At 39.8% G+C, this 20,755-nt stretch overlaps 1 protein-coding gene across 4 annotated transcripts in view; it reads left to right on the forward strand.

The window, feature by feature from the left end:
• cep152 (centrosomal protein 152) overlaps window positions 1–20,755 on the forward strand; it is a 289,528-nt gene that overhangs the window by 250,811 nt on the left and 17,962 nt on the right. For all 4 annotated transcript variants that reach the window (XM_072278504.1, XM_072278506.1, XM_072278505.1 and 1 more), the window contains 4 exons: window positions 2,498–3,145; window positions 3,882–4,050; window positions 4,422–4,601; window positions 20,110–20,209. In XM_072278504.1, coding sequence (XP_072134605.1) covers window positions 2,498–3,145; window positions 3,882–4,050; window positions 4,422–4,601; window positions 20,110–20,209 — 1,097 coding nt within the window. The remainder of the gene's footprint in view (window positions 1–2,497; window positions 3,146–3,881; window positions 4,051–4,421; window positions 4,602–20,109; window positions 20,210–20,755) is intronic.

The raw sequence follows: 20,755 nt of genomic DNA on the forward strand, positions 1-20,755 counted from the left end.
TAAGAAAATTTTATATAGATATGTGGGTAGCTGGGATATCAATGGCTATGGTCCTGGTGCTGGTAATTGGGAAATGGCAGTTCAAATGGTTTTCAGCATGGACTAAATGGGTTGAAGGGCCTGATTCTATGCAGTATTTCTATCTGACTGCATGACCCTAACTATCCACTACGCTATCAACCTTTATGTCAACAAACACGAGAAAATCTGCAGATGCTGGAAATCCGAAGCAACACACACAAAATGCTGGAGGAACTCAGCAAGCCAGGCAGCATCTATGTAAACAGTGGACATGCAAGTTGTTTACTTTTTTTTAGTACTTGCGCAATTTGCGCTCTTTTGCACATTGGATATTTGTCGGTCTTTGTTATGGTTATTTTTTGGGATTTTATTGTATTTCTTTGTTTTCCTGTGGGTATCTGCAAGAAAATGAATCTTAGGTTGTATATGATATACATACTTTGATGATAAATGTACTTCGATCTTTGAAACTTTGACACCCCTTCCAGTCTATCCTAATTCTTTTCAAAAGTTTCAGCAAATCCTCTTTCTTAACGTCGATGTGTTGCAGCATATACCAGCCTGTACTATACTGACAATGTTCATCAAGGTCCCCCTCAGTGATGAATATTAAAGCAAAGTATTAATTGCAAACTTTGTCTAACTCCTCAGAGTACAGGCACATGCTTCCTCTTTTATCCTCAGTCTAGTCAGCCTCCTGTTCTTTATGTCAGTGTAGAATGCCTTGGGGTTTTCAATAATTCTACTTGCCAAGTTCTTCTCGTGCCCCCTTATAGTTTACCTAAGTCCATTCTCCTTCTTGTCAACCTTACAGTGGCATGCAAAAGTTTTGGGCACCCCAGTCAAAATTTCTGTTCCTGTGAATAGCTAAGCGAGTAAAAGGTGAACTGATTTCCAAAAGGCATAAAGTTAAAGATGACAGATTTCTTTAATATTTTAAGCAAGAAAACTTTTTTATTTCCATCTTTTACAGTTTCAAAACAACAAAAAAGGAAAAGGGCCTGAAGCAGAAGTTTGGGCACCCTGCATGACAGTACTTAGTAACACCCCCTTTGGCAAGTTTCACAGCCTGTAGCCAGCTAAGAGTCTTTCAATTTTTGTTTGGGGGATTTTCACCCATTCTTCCTTGCAAAAGGCTTCTAGTTCTGTGAGATTCTTGGACCGTCTTGCATGCACTGCTCTTTTGAGGTCTATCCACTGATTCTCGATCATGTTTCAGTCAGGGAACTGTGAGGGCCATAGCAAAACCTTCAGCTTGCGCCTCTTGAGATAGTCCATCGTGGATTTTGAGCTGTGCTTAGGATCATTATCCTGTTGTAGAAGCCATCCTCTTTTCATCTTCAGCTTTTTTACAAACGATGTGATGTTTGCTTCTAGAATTTGCCGGTATTTAATTAAATTCATTCTTCCCTCTACCAGACGTTCCTCCAAATATACCTTTGCTCATTGCGGCCAAAAAGTCCTATTCAGAAAGTTCAAAGGAACATCTAAACAAGCCTGATGCATTTTGGAAACAAGCCCTATGAACTGGTGAAGTTAAAATAGAACTCTTTGGCCAGAACGAGCAAAGGTATGTTTGGAGAAAAAAGGGTGCAGAATTTCATGAAAAGAACACCTTTCCAACTGTTAAGCACGAGGGTGGATCGATAATGCTTTGGGCTTGTGTTGCAGCCAGTGGCACGGGGAACACCTACTGGTAGAGGGAAGAATGAATTCAATTAAATACCAGCAAATTCTGGAAGCAAACATCACACCGTCTGTAAAAAAACCAAAGATGAAAAGAGGATGGCTTCTAAAACAGGATAATGATCCTAAGCACACCTCAAAATCTACAACAGACTACCTCAAGAGGTGGAAGCTGAAGGTTTTGCCATGGCCTTCACAGTCCCTCGACCTAAACATCATCGAGAATCTGTGGATAGACCTCAAAAGAGCAGTGCATGCAAGACGGCCCAAGAATCTCACAGAACTAGAAGCCTTTTGCAAGGAAGAATGGATGAAAATCCCCCAAACAAGAATTGAAGGACTCTTAGCTGGCTACAAAAAGCATTTACAAGCTGTGATACTTGCCAAAGGGGGTGTTACCAAGTACTGCCATGCCGGGTGCCCAAACTTTTGCTTTGGGTCCTTTTCCTTTTTTGTTATTTTGAAACTGTAAAAGATGGACATTAAAAAGATTTCTTGCTTAAAATTGTCATCTTTAACTTTATGCCTTTTGGAAATCAGTTCACCTTTGTATGTTGAGTGGAATTCTTTCACTGCCATGAATTTCTCTGATATCATCAATTTAAAATCCAGTAGAAAAACTTGTGTGACTGTTGAGATAGCATATATGATGTGAAAGAAGGCAATGGGGAGGGAAAGAGCTTTGGATCATGTCATTATTATATAAATTACATTAATGGGTAGGAGTAAAGAAATACTGTTTTATCGCTAAGATAGATTTGTTGATTTGATTGTTCCTTGTAATTTCCAGATCTCAATTGCATTGAAAGAAGATGAGGAGAAATGGAAACAATATGCTTTGAAAGAAATTGATAAAGCCGGATCTAGTTTTAAAATTGCTGAACTGCAGGAAAAAATAGACATTCTTGAACATAAATTAGAACGTCAGAAACAAGAAGCATCAGCAGTTGCTAAAACTGAACTGGCAAAAGTTCAAGCCCAGTGGAACAAGGAAAAGCAAGAGGAGATAAACAGAATTTATGAATTAAATGAGAATGATTATCAAACTTTCTTGGATGAGCATAGAAATAAACTCAATGAAGTTCTTAAAGCAGCTAAGGAGGACTTTACGAGGCAGAGGAGTGAGCTTCTTGCACAAAAGGAGGCAGAATTAAACCTATGCATCATTGAGAAACAAAAGGAATGGTCTGCCCGCCAAGAGGAACAGATTAGGCATGAAAAGCAGCAGTACGAATCTGAGCTTGTTGCTGAAATTGAGCATTACCTGAGACAGATCTCAAAGCATTTTATTATAAATTCAGACTCTGCATATTTCAGAATAGAAGAACATTATAACCCCATCAAACCCATCCATGCACAGTTTGACAAAGTGAAGGACCGTCTCCAGAAAATTTGTACAAAACTAGTTGAGGACATCATAGAGACTCTACACAAAGAGGTAGTGAAAAGTAATTTTATGTTGACAATTTGAATATTTTAAAAACTGGTGGATGCATTAGCTGTTTAACTCATTGTTTTTCCAAACAAGAGGACACCGTGATGGAATGGTTTTATAGCTTTTAGTGTGTTTACAATTTCATTGCCTATCTCTTGTTTGTACTTGGAAAATCACACCTTGTTGACATACTGTGTTGATACCTTTGCCATTAGAAAGTATGTTTACATATTTGGGACAGATTGTGGAGAGGCATTGTGACAAGTTGTCCCTTTCACATATGTACTTTCAGACGGCAAGAGAATTCATGTGTATATTTCTCATTCTTCTAAAATGATGTAGGCAATGTTATTTATACGTTAAGTAACACACATCAAAGTTGCTAGTGAACGCAGCAGGCCAGGCAGCATCTCTAGGAAGAGGTACAGTTGACGTTTCGGGTTGAGACCCTTCGTCAGGACTAACTGAAGGAAGAGTTAGTAAGAGATTTGAAATCTCTTTGAATTGGGAATCTTTGGGAATCTCTTTGAAATCTCCCACTTTCAAATCTCTTACTAACTCTTCCCTCAGTTAGTCCTGACGAAGGGTCTCGGCCCGAAATGCCGACTGTACCTCTTCCTAGAGATGCTGCCTGGCCTGCTGCATTCACCAGCAACTTTGATGTGTGTTGCTTGAATTTCCAGCATCTGCAGAATTCCTCTTGTTTGCATTATTTATACGTTGTTTTTTTTTCCTTCAGAATAAAATAGATCTACAGAAGGCGCTAATAGAAATGCAAAAGCAACATGAAGAATATAAAACTGAAAAGGAGGCGCAGCTCAGAAAACTTGAGATGTCAGAACTTCAGATCAAGCAAGAACTAGATTATATGCAACATAAGTTGAATACCAGTGTACGGCAAAATGAAAGTAAATGTGGTATTTTACTAACTCTTTCTAAATTCAAAAACTAAAACTGGTTGATGTCTTAATAAAACTATTCATATAGACAGAGTTGCCATTTAATTTATTTCAGTGAGGCAAAGATTTTCATGACATTTGACGACAAGTTAAAATATACAATATCTGATATCTGAAGTTCTATTTGTTCTCTTATCATGAGACTTGAAGTTTAGAATATACTGAAAAGAAATTTAATTTCACTCTTACCATTTCAAAGTTTTTAATCTTGTTATGAATACTTGTATATGAAAGTGATCTAAAACCTTAACATTAAAAAGTTCCTTTAAGAATAGTAATGAAAATTTGTGAATTCTTCCCATTAAAAATTTACTTCACAGATCAGCTTTCTGGAAAGCAAAACTTCAATCCTGAATATCAGCCCTGTGATGAACAATGTAGCACACAAGTAAAGCAATTTCAACAAGAATGTCACCAACTCAAGAAAAAGCTCGATGAAATGGGTCAGCGGCTTCAACTCACTGTTCACGAACATAAAATTTATGTACTAAGCCTTAAAGGTCAGTTTCAAGTCTCATTCAAGTGAGAGAGGAGTTGTTTCTGCCACCTCTTTGGTCTCACCAGGTACTGGCATTGGGCTATTGAGTTCTCCTTACTTACTTTCCACTGTTCTCATTGAGGTGCCTTTGTTATTTCACTTGTGGCTGTAGATTGTCTTCAGCAGGAGCTACAAATGTGTTCGTGTTTCCATATGTAAACAATTCTATTTTCAGTACGTCGGTGATAGTCTGAGCAAAATTGCAACTGTCGATTTCCAGTCACTCATTGTCCTGGCTGCACTTGAGTTTTAGTAAATGAAGATCAATTGCACTTAATATCTTTGTAGTATTCAGTCAATATTAGTTTCTGATTTCAAAGTTATTTCATGACTGCGTCCGAATCCTTATTCTGTTTTTTCCAGGCTCTGAAATTTCCTTCTCAAATGGTGCACCTCATAATTTCTTACCTCCTTTTGAATGAGTATCAACCGAACTCTTTGATCAAAGTTGGTTGCCATATTTTCTGATGGTGCCTGATCTTGCTTGTAGTCAGACTCTTGTACAATGTTGTTGAATATTTAATTTTGCTATTGATTATTAAATGTAAATTAATGTGATCCTTCACGTACTTCTGGGGGAGGGGGGAGAAACAAAGCCTTACTTACAATTCTTCCACTCCCAGTCAATCAGTATTTTCAAACTTCACAATAGCAGAATTACCTAATGTAATTAGCAATCTTTTCAGGGAACCAATGTTTGCCTAGGCTAATAGTAATATTGGGGTTAAAAAAAGTCACACAAAGCCTTGACAGTATATTCTTGAAATAGATAACCCAACTAACTTTTTCCCTCCAAATACGCTTTAGAGCTATAAATTACTGCTGTCTGTCCAGTGTTTCATATGGATGCTTTGGTGGAAAATCTTACTTCGTCAGCGAACATTTTCCCTGAAAGAAGCCATGTTGACTTCGGACTATTTTATCATCTGCTTCCAAGCAACCCGATATTTCATCCTTACATACCAAACACTACAAAACCACTCCATGGGGGGTCTTCTGGTCTATTATTTTGCCAACCACTCCAGTCAAGATGACTCACCGAAAATTTTGTGTCTTTCCTATTTCCTTTTTGGGAGTTGGTTTGTGCCCAATCAGTCAGCGGGAACATGAGAAGAAGCAGTGATTTCACTTAGGTTCGTGGCTGAAGAATGAAAAGGCAGCACTTCATGAAAGGTTATGGACTACACCTAATTAGTTAACAAGATTCATTAGGAAGGGTGAATAAAACTAAGGTATAGGCAGGCAGAGTGCCCACTGTGTGAGTGGGCCAGTGTTTGTAGTGGCTTTGGCTCATCAGCGTTAGGTGAGATCAGAATTGGGCAAGGTAAGAATCTGATAAGTTTTTTTCTTTATTTTCTTCACTTCTCATCTGTTAGGGCACAGTTAGTGCAGTAAGAATGGCTCCAGGGCCTGTATTTTGTTCTGTGTGTGAGATATGGGAATTCTGGGAGACCCTCAGCTTCCTGGATAACCACATCTGCACTAGGTGCACCTCAGAAACCGTGTTATGGAACTGGAGCTGCAGCTTGATGATCTTTGGCTCATACCACAGACTGAGGAAATGATAGATAGACAGGTAACCAGGTGACTGGCAGGAGAAGGAAGAGAAATGGGTAGCCAGTGCGGAATACCCAGGGGTCGTTCCCCTCTATAACACAGTTGGGGGGGGGGGGTGTGGTTGCAGCAACTGGGCCTCTGGCACTGTTGCCGTAGAAGGGAGGAGAGATGAAGAGGACTGCAGAAGCGATAGGAGATTCCATAGTTAGAGGAATAGAGATGAGATTCTGTGGTCGTGGTAGAGACATCTAGGTAGTATGTGGCCTTTTCAGGTGCCAAAGGTCAGAATGGGGTCTACAGAATTCTAAAGGGAAAGGGGTGAGCAGCCAGGAGTTTTGGGACATATTGGCACTAATATCATAAGTAGGAAAGGTGAGGAGGTCCTGAAGGGAGATTTTAGGGAGCTAGGTAGAAAGCTGAAAAGCAAGACTTCCAGAATAGTAATCGCACGATTGCTGCCTGTTTCACGTGCTGGTGAGGGAAAGAATAGGATGATTTGGCAGATGAATGTGTGACTTAGGGACTGGTACAGGTTACAGGGTGCAGGGGTTCAGATTTCTGCATCCTTGGGATCTTTTAAGACCATAAGATATAGGAGCAGAAGTAGGCCATTAGGCCCATAGAGTCTGCTCCACCATTCAATCATGGGATGATTCAATTCTCCCAGTCATCCCCACTCCACTGCCTTCTCCCCATACCCTTTGATGCCCTGGCTAATCAAGAACTATCTATCTCTGCCTTAAATGCAGCCAATGACTTGGCCTCCACAGCTGCTCATGGCAACAAATTTCACAGATTTGCCACCCTCTGACTAAAGTAATTTCTCTGCATCTTTGTTCTAAATGGACGTCCTTCAATCCTGAAGTCATGGCCTCTTGTCCTAGACTCCTCTACCATTGGAAATAACTTCGCCATGTCTAATCTGTTCAGGCCTTTTAACATTTGAGGGATTTTTCTATGAGATTCCCCCCTCATTCTCCTGAACTCCAGAGAATACAGCCCAAGAGCTGCCAGATGTTCCTCATACGGTAACCCTTTCATTCCTGGAATCATTCTTGAGAATCTTCTCTGAACCTTCTCCAATGTCAGTGTATCCTCTCTAAAATAAGGAGCCCAAAACTGCACACAATACTCCCGTGTGATCTCACGTGTGCCTTATAGAGCCTCAACATCACATCCCTGTTCTTATATCCTATACCTCTAGAAATGAATGCCAACATTGCTTAATGGCTCAACCTAAAGGTTACCCTTAGGGTATCCTGCACAAGGACTCCCAAGTCCCTTTTCATCTCTGCATTTTGAATTCTCTCCCCATCTAAATAATAGTTTGCCTCTTTATTTCTTCCACCAAAGTACATGACCGTACACTTTCCAACATTGTACTTCATTTAACACACATAAAAGTTGCTGGTGAACGCAGCAGGCCAGGCAGCATTTCTAGGAAGAGGTATAGTCGATGTTTTAGGCCGAGACCCTTCGTCAGGACTAACAGAAAGAAGAGCTAGTAAGACATTTGAAAGTGGGAGGGGGAGGGGGAGATCTGAAACGATAGGAGAAGACAGGAGGGGGAGGGATGGAGCCAAGAGCTGGACAGTTGATTGGCAAAAGGGATATGAAAGGATCATGGGACAGGAGGCCAGGGTAGAAAGAAAAGGGGGAGGGGGGAAACCCAGAGGATGAGCAAGGGGTGTAATGAGAGGGACAGAGGGAGATAAAGGAGAGAGAGAAAAAAGAATGTGTGTGTGTGTGTATGTGTATAAATAAATAAATAACGGATGGGGTACAAGGGGGAGGTGGGACATTAACGGAAGTTTGAGAAGTCAGTGTTCATGCCGTCAGGTTGGAGGCTACCCAGACGGAATATAAGGTGTTGTTCCTCCAACCTGAGTGTGGTTTCATCTTTACAGTAGAGAAGGCCGTGGATAGACATATCAGAATGGGAATGGGACGTGGAATTATAATGTGTGGCCACTGGGAGATACTGCTTTCTCTGGCAGACAGAGTGTTGGTGTTCAGCGAAACGATCTCCCAGTCTGCGTCTGGTCTCGCCAATATATATAGAAGGCTGCATCGGGAGCACCGGACGCAGTATATCACCCCAGCCGACTCACAGGTGAAGTGTCGCCTCACCTGGAAGGACTGTCACATTTTAATTCCACGTTCCATTCCCATTCTGATATGTCTATCCATGGCTTCCTCTACTGTAAAGATGAAGCCACACTCAGGTTGGAGGAACAACACCTTATATTTCGTCTGAGTAGCCTCCAACCTGATGGCATGAACACTGACATCTCAAACTTTCGCTCATGCCCCACCTCCCCCTCGTACCCCATTCCTTATTGATTTATTTGTATACACACATTCTTTTTTTCTCTCTCTCCTTTTTCTCCCTCTGTCCATCTCACTATACCCCTTGCCCATCCTCTGGGCTTCCCTCCCCCCCCCCCCCATTTTCTTTCTCCCTAGGCCTCCTGTCCCATGATCCTCTCATATCCCTTTTGCCAATCAACTGTCCAGCTCTTGGCTCCATCCTTCCCCATCCTGTCTTCTCCTATCATTTAGAATCTCCCCCTCCCCCTCCCACTTTCAAATCTCTTACTAGCTCTTCTTTCAGTTAGTCCTGACGAAGGGTTTCAGCCCGAAATGTCGACTGTACCTCTTCCTAGAGATGCTGCCTGGCCTGCTGCGTTCATCAGCAACTTTTATATGTGTTGCTTGAAATTCCAGCATCTGCAGATTTCTTCGTGTTTGTATTTCATCTGTTGCTTCTTTGACTATTCCCCTAGCTACAAGCACTCTGCAGGCTCTCTGCTTACTCAACACTACCCACTCCTCCATATGCCTTTGTATCATTGGCAAATTTATCCACAAATCCATTAATCCCATAGTTCAAATCATTCTTTTCTGAGGAAGATACATTAATCCCGTAGTTCAAATCAATCTTTTCTGAGGAAGATACGACCTGTACAAAAGAGACGGGTTACACCTGAACCCAAAGCGGACCAATATGCTTGTGGACAGGTTTGCTAGGTGGGTTTAGTTTAAACTAACTTGGAAGGGGGGTGGGAGGCAGAGTGATAGGGCCAAAGATGGGTAGTAGGTTTACAAACAGGCAGTTTGTAATGAGACTGGTAGCAAGGCGAGGCTGCTGTTAGGGCAGAATTGCAGTCAATGGGATGATTTGCAATGTAAAAGGGGGACAAAATCAAAAAGGATGATGAGTACAGATCTGGAGTTGCATTCTAAAGTGGGAGGGTGAACAGCCAGAAGTCATGGTCCATGGGTAGGACGAGTGATGAGGATCTGCATAGGGAACTCAGAGAATTTGGTGCTAAGTTAAAAGGTGGGACCTCCACGGTTGTGATTTCAGGATTGCTACCCATGTCATGTGCCAGTGAGGCTAGAACTAGGAAGATTATATAGCCTAATATGTGGCTAAGGAGTTGGTGTAGAAAGGAGGGCATAAGATTTTTGGATTATCAGGCCCTCTTCCAGGGAAGGTGGGACCTGGAGTTGTAGGGGAATGGGTACAGAGTGCCAGAACAGTTAGTGGAGAGATTGTGAAGGCAGATGGTGGTAAGACCTCAGACAAAGTTACGAATCAAAAGGTTGAGTATGGTGTGAGAAAATCGTAAAGGCTGAATACAGGACTGAAAGTGTTGTACCTGAATGTGTGCAATATACGGAATAAGGTAGACGAACGCAGCACAGTTACAGATTGGCAGGTATGATGTTTTAGGCATCACTGAATCATGGCTGAAAGATTATAGCTGGGAGCTTAATGTCCAAGGATACACATTGTATTGAAAGGATATGCAGGAAGGCAGAGAGGATGGTTTTGCTCTGTTGATAAGAAATGAAATCGAATCATTAGAAAGAGGTAGCAGAGGGATGGAACGTGTTGAATCATTGTGGATAGAGCTAAGGAATTGCAAGGGTGAAAAGACCCTGATGGCAGTTGTATACTGACCCCCATACAGTAGTCAGGATGCGGCCAACAAATTACAACAGGAGATAGAAAATTCATGCTAGAATAGTAGAAGGGACTTTCATATGCAGGTAGACTGGGAAAATCAGCTTCGTGCTGGATTACAGGAGGGGGAATTTCTAGAATGCCTATGAAATGGCTTTTTAGAGTAGCTCATGGGTGAGTCCACTGGAGGATCAGCTATTCTGGATTGGGTATTGTGCAATGAACCAGAATTTATTTGAAAGTTTAAGGTAAAAGAACCGAAGAATCCTTAGGAGAAAGTGATCAGCATGGTTTCCTCAAGGGAAAATCTTCCCTGACAAATCTGTTGGAATTCCTTGAAGAAATAGCAAGCAGGATAAACAAAGGAGAATCAATTGCTTTTGTGTACTTGAATTTTCAGAAGGCCTTTGACAAGGTGCCATACATGAGGCTGCTTAACAAGCTACGAGCTAATGGAATTACAGGAAGGATTCTAGCATGGATAATGCAGTGGCTGATTGGCAGAAGGCAAAGAGTGAAGGGAGCCTATTCTGGCTGGCTGCCATTGATGAGTGGTGTTCCACAGGTGTCTATGTTGGGACCGACTTGGATGATGGAGTTGATGGCTTGGTTGCAAAGTTTGGAGACGAAATGGAGATAGATGGAGAGGCAGGTAGTTTTGAGGAAGTAGAAGGACTTAGCTCGATTAGGAGAATGGGCAAAGAGATGGCAGATGGAATACAGTGTTGGCAAGTATATGGTCATGCACTTTGATAAGAGAAATTAGGGGTTGACTATTTTCTGAAAGGCGAGAAGATGGTAAAAACTGGGGTGCAAAGGGACTTGGGAGTCCTTGTACAGGATTCCTTAAAGATTAATTTGCACTTTGGGTCTGGTGAGGAAGACAAATGCAATGTTAGCATTCACTTCAAGAGGATTAAAATATAAAAGCAAGGATGTAATGTTGAAACTTTATAAAGCACTGGTGAGGCTGCACTTGGAGTATTGTGAGCAGTTTTGGCCCCTTTATGATGTGCTGAAACTGGAGAGGGTTCAAAGGTTGATGAAAATGATTTCTGGATTCAATAGCTTATCATATGAAGATCATTTGATGGCTCTGGGCCTATATTCACTAGAATTCAGAAGAATGAGGGGTGTCATTGAGGCAGGTCACCTTGATCATCTTGGGCACTGGTATAACAGAAGCCTGCTTGAAGCAGTTGGGTACCGTATACTATTGAAGCGAGAGGTTAAAGACATCAGTGAACACATCAGCCAACACATTTGGTAGTACATAGCCAGATACCCTGTCCTGAGTAACAAATTATGTATCTGAATGAAGTGCAGAACAAATTAGAACACTGTCAATATTACTATAGCGCTATAAAACCATGTTGGTTCGTAATAGTTACCAACAGAATACATTGAGTGCTGGTGTGTTCTTTTGATTGTAAATGCAACTAATTCAGTGACATCTAATACAGATACTGGACTGTCTTCATTCCCTTCCTGCAAGAAGTAACATCATATTCCAACAATAAATGTGTCAACCCCATCACTGTCCTCATTTTCATTTTCACTACTTTGGTGTTTGATACAATGCTCTCGATAACAGCATCCCCCAAATTTTCATTTTCATTATAACATTCAAGATGATTGCCAATGCCTCACCATCTGGGTTGTGCTCTTTTCTGGCTGCTGTCTTCAGGTAGAAGTTACAAAAGCCTCAGGGCTCACACCATCAGGTTCAAGAACAGGTTCAACCATCAGGCTCTGGAACAAAATGGGATATTTCAAGTTCTCATAATTTATTGCTATTTATTTATATTTGCATTTACACACACAGAGTGGCATGCAACATTTGGGCACCCCAGTCAAAATTTCTGTTACTGTGAATAGCTAAGCAAGTAAAAGATGACCTGATTTCCAAAAGGCATAAAGTTAACGATGACACATTTCTTTAATATTTTAAGCAAGAAAACTTTTTTATTTCCGTCTTTTACAGTTTCAAAATAACAAAAAAGGAAAAGGGCCTGAAGCAAAAGTTTGGGCACCCTGAATGGCAGTACTTAGTAACACCCCCTTTGGCAAGTATCACAGCTTGTAGCCAGCTAAGAGTCTTAATTCTTGTTTGGGGGATTTTCGCCCATTCTTCCTTGCAAAAGGCTTCTAGTTCTGTGAGATTCTTGGGCCGTCTTGCATGCACTGCTCTTTTGAGGTCTATCCACAGATTCTCGATGATGTTTAGGTCAGGGGACTGTGAGGGCCATGGCAAAACCTTCAGCTTGCGCCTCTTGAGGTAGTCCATCATGGATTCTGAGGTGTGTTTAGGTTCATTATCCTGTTGTAGAAGCCATCCTCTTTTCATCTTCGGCTTTTTTACAGACGGTGTGATGTTTGCTTCCAGAATTTGCTGGTATTTAATTGAATTCATTCTTCCCTCTACCAGTAAATGTTCCCCATGCCACTGGCTGCAACACAAGCCCGAGTCACCCCATGTTTAACAGTTGGAGAGGGGTTCTTTTTATGAAATTCTGCACCCTTTCTTCTCCAAACATACCTTTGTTCATTGTGGCCAAAAAGTTCTATTCAAAAGTTTCAAAGGAACATCTAAGCAAGCCTGATGCATTTTGGAAACAAGTCCTGTGGACTGATGAATTTAAAATAGAACTTTTAGACTGATGAAGTTAAAATAGAAATTGACCATACCTTTGCGCCTAAGCCAGAGTCGGGCCATAGTTCTCTGTTTTCATCACTATAAGGTGAAAAGGCTTTTGTTTATGGAAGCACGTCGGAGAGGAAAGTTGGAATACAAGGGTCAATCTATCCATATTGTTGAGGATTATGCTCCCCAAGTTCTGAGTCTACGTGCTGAATATAAAGGAATGATGAAAGAGTTTTATAATCGGGGACTCAGGCCCTCACTATGTTTTCCAGCTCTTCTCTGAATAACTCTCGCTATTGGAGAAAAGAAATGGTTTAACTCGGTTAGAGAAGCTCAGAAACTTATTGAAAGTCTCCCTGCTACTTCCATTTCCTCAGATTCGGTTTGATCATTTAAAATGGCAGACAAGTACTTTTTTTTCCCTTTATTTTTTTTCCCTGATCTTTCTTTTTCAAGTCAGTGAATTTTTTTCATAATTTCTCGCGGGTAGGTTACTGGGTAAAGTTTGTTTATGTCTTTCTTAGTTCATATCTTTTCTTTTGGATTATTACTTTGAGATGAGCTTAATACATTTTGGTGGAATTGTTTTTGCTTTACTCTGTATAATTCTAATTCGTAGTGCGTAAGTTTTCTGGTTTTTGAATTGTTAACAAAATGGAGCTTATGATGTTAAGAATCTGGAAGTCGGTTTTTGGGGGGTGGTTATTTTTCCGAAGAGCTTGCTGATGCTGCTGATCCTTGGTAGCTTTCTTATTGTGGGATTTGAGGAGTGGGGAGTGATCTCTATTGCCAATAGCATTTATAGAATCTTTAGTTATTCTTTGTTATTCAGGACGTATTTCTGTCCTGATGCTCTTGTTTTACACTTTTGCCCCCGAGCTGTTATTTGATTGTTTGATTTTGCGCATGCCTACTACTCTCCATGTTTTTTTAAATGACAATGGTTAGTGCGTTGAATTTTATAAACTGGAATGTTAAGGGATTGAACCATCCTGTTAAAAGAAGGAAGGTGTTTTCACATCTTTAGCAGCTCAAAGCTGCAATTGCTTTTTTTGCAAGAAACACACATTCATAGTTTTGATAATTCCCATCTCACATCAAGGTGGGTGGGGCAGCACTTCCATTCTACTTTTCCGGCTAAAGCCAGGGGAGGACTCTATTCTTATAAATCAAAATGTTCCTTTTGAGCTTTACAACAAAGTCTCTGATACAAATAACACACATAAAAATTGCTGGTGAATGCAGCAGGCCAAGCAGCATCTATAGGAAGAGGTACAGTCGACATTTCGGGCCAAGATCCTTCTTCGTCCTGACGAAGGGTCTCAGCCCGAAACGTCGACTGTACCTCTTCCTATAGATGCTGCCTGGCCTGCTGTATTCACCAGCAATTTTTATGTGTGTTGCTTGAAATTCCAGCATCTGCAGATTTCCTTGTGTTTGCATCTGATACAAATGGTCATTTTATTATTGTCTTTGAGAAATTATATAATACTAAGGTAGTCTTGGCTAACCTGTACGATCCCAATTCGGATGATGTGGAGTTTTTTGATCATTTTTTCTCTTTATTGCCTGACCTGAGCTTATATTCTCTTATATTGGGCAGTGATTTTAACTGTTGGTTAGATCCAGTTATGGATCGATTCTCCTCTGTTCCTAGACTACCAAGTAAATCTGCTTTATCAGTTCAGTCTTTCCTTTCTAATTATGGTATCTCTAATGTTTGGTGTTTTCTCCATCCAAGTGAGAGAGATTACTCTTTTTTTTTCAGATGTCCATCATACTTTTACTAGAATTAATTATTTTTTAATCAATAACCAGCTGATTCCATCTGTTCAGTCTTGTGATTATTAGAATATATTGATTTCAGATCATGCCCCAGTTACCCTGTCTATATTTCTTCCTTCTCTCTCCTAAATGAATAAACACTGGTGTTTTAATCCGACCCTGTTGTTGGATAATGATTTTGTAAAATTTTTGAAGGACCAGATAACTCTTTTTTTAGATACTAACATGTCATCTGAAACCTCAATTCGGGTTGTCTGGGGTGCCATGAAAGCATATCTAAGGGGTCAAATAATTTCATATACTGTGAATTTGAAAAGAAAGACCTATACAGAGCGATTAGATCTGGTTAATCAAATTACAGCAACAGACCAGCTATATGCCCAGACCAAAAATCCAGAACTGTACAAGAAGTGAGTGGAACTTCAGACTAAATTTGACCTTACTTCCACACATCCAGTTGAATGCCAACTTCTTGGAAGTAAGAGCCGGTTTTATATTCATGGTGATAAATCCGGTAAATTTTTAGTCGATCAACTAAGACGCTCTAAAGCTAAACAACAAATTACTAAAATTCGAATGGGAAATGGTAACATTACCTTGAATCATTCTGAAATCAATGTTACATTCAAGAATTTTTATTCTCGACTCTATTCCTCTGAATCTTTAAATGATAGCACTTCTGTCGAGCATTTCTTAAATAGTTTAAATATTCCTTCGCTTCCTCCTGATCTCAAAGCAAAACTCAATGAGCCATTATCATTAGAGGAAATATCTTTAGCCATTTCTGCATTGCAGTCTGGTAAATCTGATGGGTTCTCTGCAGAATTCTGTAAATCATTTTCCTCACTGCTTTTGCCTCAATTAACCTTAGTTTTATCTGATTCATTTAAACATGGTCAATTGGCAGCATCATTTGATGAGGCAAGTATCATTCTTTTAGCGAAAAACGGCAAAGACCCAACAGACTGTTCCTTGTATAGGCCGATCTCTTTGTTAAATGTCGATGTTAAAGTTTTGGCTCATAGATTGGAGAACATTGTACCCTCAATTATTAAAAATCACCCCCTTTTTTTAAATATATGGTGTCTATTTAATATCTTGTATTCACCTTCAACTGGGACTCCTGAATGTGTCATCCCTCTTGACGCGGAGAAGGCGTTTGATTGTGTGGAGTGGAATTATCTTTTTGTGGTTTTAGAAAAATTTGACTTTGGACAAAGTTTTATTACATGGATTAAATTGCTATATTCATGTCCCACTGCTTCTGTTTTGACCAACTCTCAGCAATCCCAACCTTTTAACCTTAAACGTGGCACCCGGCAAGGGTGCCCTTTAAGTCCATTACTTATTGATCTGGCCATAGTGCCATTGGCGATTGCATTTTGTAGCTACGCTGAATTGATGGGGATTGGGGGGGGTGGTTGTTGAGCATAAAGTTTCTCTTTATGCCGATGATCTTTTACTTTTTATATCAACTCCGACTACCTCCTTACCCCCAGTGTTTTCACTTCTTAATAAATTTAGCCAGCTTTCCGGATACAAACTTAATTTACACAAGAGTGAACTCTTCCCAATTAACAGAAAAGCACAAATATTAGAATTTCATAACCTCCCTTTTAAAGTAGTACATAATCAATTCACTTGCTTAGGTATTACTGTAACAAGGAACTTTAAGCATCTTCTTCAAGAAAATTTTACTAATCTTTTAAATCATACAAAACAGAGTTTGGTACACTGGTCATCCCTGTCCATGTCTGGTAGGTTGAATTAATGTTGTTAAAATGTATATTCTTCCTAAATTTTTATACTTATTCCAATCTTTACCAATTTTTATTTCTAAAGCTTTTTTTGATTTGTGAGATTCTATTATTTCATCCTATCTATGGAAGGGCAAACGTCCCAGACTTAATAAAGTTCACCTTCAAAAACCTAAAAGGGAAGGTGGTATGGCCTTGCCCAATTTTCGTTTTTATTACTGGGCAACCAATATACGTTCCCTTACTTTTTGGTCTTTCTTTCATAATCAGTCCGACTGCCCAAAATGGAGTTGAACTCTCATAAGGATTTCTCCATTTCCGCACTTCTTGGATCCGCACTTCCTTGTCATTTGCCTAAACTAATTGTTAATCCTCCCATTAGACATACTCTGGGAATATGGGCTCAGTTCAGAAAACATTATGGTCTTCATGGTTTCTCCCTCTCTAGTCCTATCTTGCATCATCATCTTTTCTGACCTTCTATGAAATACTTAACATTTCATGATTGGTACAAAAAAGGGATCAGGCGTTTTGAAGATCTTTTCATAGACAACTGTTTTGCAACTTTTGAACAACTATCTGCAAAGTTTAACCTACCTAATACTCATTTCTTTAGATAATCTTCAAATTAAACATTTTATTAACCTTTTAATGCCTTTTAATGAGATGCCTGAAAAAAATGTTGTGGACTTGTTTCTTTGTATAAACCCATTGGGTAAAAGTTCAATATCTACTATTCGTGATAAGTTAGCAACCTTGAGGCGTGCCCCCTTTGATAAAATTAGAACTGCCTGGGAGCATGATTTAAATATTTCTCTGTCCAGCAAGGTTTAGGATTCAATTCTTAAGTTAACTCAATCTCTTTATGTGCTTGCCACTGCCTTTTGCAGTTCAAGTTTGTACATACGGCTCATATGTCTAAAACTAAATTATCGTGGTTCTATTCTGATATTAGTCCCTTTTGTGACAAGTGTAAAGTGAGTGAGGCTTCTCTTTATGTTATTGGGCTTGTCCTAGTTCAGAGAAATTTTGGAGAGATGTCTTTTGAACTTTATCCCATATACTTAATTGCCACTTAGAACCTAACCCTTTGATTGCTCTTTTTGGCATTTTGGGTGAAGTCGATACGCGTTTGAGTCTGACTAAACGTTGAACATTTTCTTTTGCCTCTCTTTTGGCTAGACATTTAGTTCTTCTCAGATGGAGAGATGTTGCCCCACCCACTCATGCTCAATGGCTTAGAGACATTATGTCCTGCTTAGACCTTGAAAAGATTCATTATTCACTTCTTAATTTGGACCATAAGATGTGGGGACCTTTTCTTGAATATTTTCATAACTCCTCTTCAGATTAAAGGTTTATCTTCCTTTTTATTTCAGTACTTTAATCCCTTACATCCAGCTTTCTTTTCTAGTTAACTTTTACAGTTTTTTTTATGATGTGAAATATATTATAGTTTAGGTAGTAGGCAATACATTTTTTTATATTCACAGCTCTGTGGTGACAAAAGCTCTGATTAACTTTATATCGTAGCGGTTGTCTTGGAGTTGCGTAGTGGGAGGGTGGGGAGGAAACTAACTTCATATGATTTTATTTTGGGTGCTTTTTTCTTTACTGTTATGAATTGTACACCAGACATGTTGGTTTTGCACCGTATAAATCTCCTTTCTGTTGGTGGTTTTTTTTTGTTCTAATGTAGAAACTCATTTAAAAAATTAATTTAAAAAAAGGTACAGCATGGAACAAGCCATTCCGGCTCAACAAGCCATGCCGCCTGGCAACCTACCAATTTAACCCCAGCCTAATTAGAAACATAGAAACATACAAAACCTACAGCACAATACAGGCTCTTCGGCCCACAAAGTTGTGCCGAACATGTCCCTACCTTAGAAATTACTAGGCTTACCCATAACCCTCTATTTTTCTAAGCTCCATGTACCTATCCAAAAGTCTCTTAAAAGAGCCTATCATAGCCACCTCCACACTGTTGCTGGCAGCCCATTCCATGCATTCATCACTCTCTGCATAAAAAACTTACCCCAACACCTCCTCTGTACCTACTCCCCAACACCTCAAACCTGTTTCCTCTTGTGGCAACCATTTCAGCCCTGGGAAAAAGCCTTTGACTATCCACACGATCAATGCCTCTTATCATCTTATACACCTCCATCAGGTCACCTCTCATCCTCTGTCTCTCCAAGGAGAAAAGACTGAGTTCACTCAACCTGTTTTCATAAGGCATGCTCCCCAATTCAGGCAACATCCTTGTACATCTCCTCTGCACCCTTTCTATGGCTTCCACATCCTTCCTGTAGTGAGGCGACCAGAACTGAGCACAGTACTCCAAGTAGAGTCTGACCATGGTCCTGTATAGCTGCAACATTACCTCTCGGTTCCTAAATTCAGTTCCACGATTAATGAAGGCCAATACTCCGTGTGCTTTCTAAACCACAGAGCCAACCTGTGCAGCTGCTTTGAGCGTCCTGTGGACCCGGACCCCAAGATCCCTCTAATCCTCCACACTGCCAAGTGTCTTACCATTAGTACAATATTCTCCCATCATATTTGACCTACCAAAATGAACCACTTCACACTTATCCGGGTTGAACTCCATCTGCCACTTCTCAGCCCAGTTTTGCATCCTATCAATGTCCTGCTGTAATCTCTGACAGCCCTCCACACTATCCACAACACCTCCAACCTTTGTGTCATCAGCAAACTTACTCACCCATCCCTCCGCTTCCTCATCCAGGTCATTTATAAAAATCACGAAGAGTAAGGGTCCCAGAACAGATCCCTGAGGCACACCACTGGTGACCGACCTCCATGCAGAATATGACCCGTCTACAAATTGTAGGACAATTTACAATAACCAATCAACTTCCTAACACGGTACATCTTTGGACTGTGCAGAAAGCTAAAGTACCTGGAGAAATCTCATCTGCTCACAGAAAGAAATACAAACTTTCTTACAGAGGAAACTGGAAGTGAACTTCCGATGCCCTGAGCTGCAGTATTGTTGCACTAGCCACTACGCTATGTGATGCTCACTTTGAGGGAATGATGAAACTTCATTCCCAGATCCATGTACTACCGCACTACTCAGTGCCCCACTGTGTAATGTCTAGCCTGATCTTGTTTTCTCCCAAAGTGCAACACTTCACACTTGTCTCTATTATATTCCATCTGCCATTTTTCAGCCCATTTTTCCAGCTGGTCCCAATCCCACTACAAGCTTTGATAGTCTTTCACTGTCGTTTTGATGTTATCTTCAAATTTGCTGATCCAATTTACTACATTATCATCCAGATTGATGACGTAATGGACACAGTACTAGTCACAGGCCTCCAGTCAAAGGGGCAACCATCAATTTTCACTCTCTTGCTTTTTCCTTGAAGCCAATTTTTAATCCAATTTAAAACCTCATCCTGTATGCTAGGCGACTGAACCTTCTCAGCCAACATTCCACGTGGGACCTTGTCTTGATTCTTAACAAGTGACAAAGCCATTGTTTGTATAGTAAGAAAATTACAGAAATGTGTATTAGCTCCTGTAGCTTTGACCAAACAAATCTGGAGTTCTACATTTTGGAAAGTAAGTTTTAGTAGACTTTTCACTTGAGTTATTAATTTTAATATATTTTGCAGACATTAATTCAGAAAGAGTATCCACAAAATAAATCAAAATTAATAATTTTAATAGTATCTCTATTGATCAAAAATTAATTCTGAAATTTTACTATGATATTTCACAGAAGAGCATGAAAGAACAATAAAGCTCATGCAAAATGAAAAGGATGAACTTCTGAAAAGACTGAAAGAAAACAAGTCCATCATCAATAAAACAAATACTTGGTATGTTTGTAATCAAATGCATTATCTGTCCTAGAGAACATTAGTGAGAGTTTTATTATTTTATAGGTTTGTTTTATGATAAAATCAGTTATGATCAAGTATATACCCGTCTTCACTCAATTTTGACATTGTGACGTCATACTACTTTTCTCTCAAAAATATTCCATCCTTTTTATGTATTATTGCAGATTTTGCTTTGCAGAATTTACTTCTTAATTTCCTTGTTCAAAATGACATGGCTTTAATTGGCCAAAGCACTTGTGGTGCAGGGTTGAAGGGGGAAGCAGAGTGTGCAAGAATTTGGACTGGATCAAAGATTTTTTAATGTCTTTGTGCAGAATAATAAATTTGTTTTACCCAATGCAAGTCAACAGATAATCAATAGACTTAAAATAACTTAGAGAAGCTAGATTAGAATTAGAGCTAGGATATATAATGATTGTTTATCCTTTGTTGATAAACTGTAGGATTGTGTGTATTATCAGTACTGATTTCCTAACATATATTCCTAGCATTACCTGCTCTCCATACTGAGACAGAAAACGA

The sequence above is a fragment of the Mobula birostris genome, chromosome 14 (genome assembly GCF_030028105.1).
Source record: "Mobula birostris isolate sMobBir1 chromosome 14, sMobBir1.hap1, whole genome shotgun sequence".
NCBI classification, from domain to species: Eukaryota; Metazoa; Chordata; class Chondrichthyes; order Myliobatiformes; family Myliobatidae; genus Mobula; species Mobula birostris.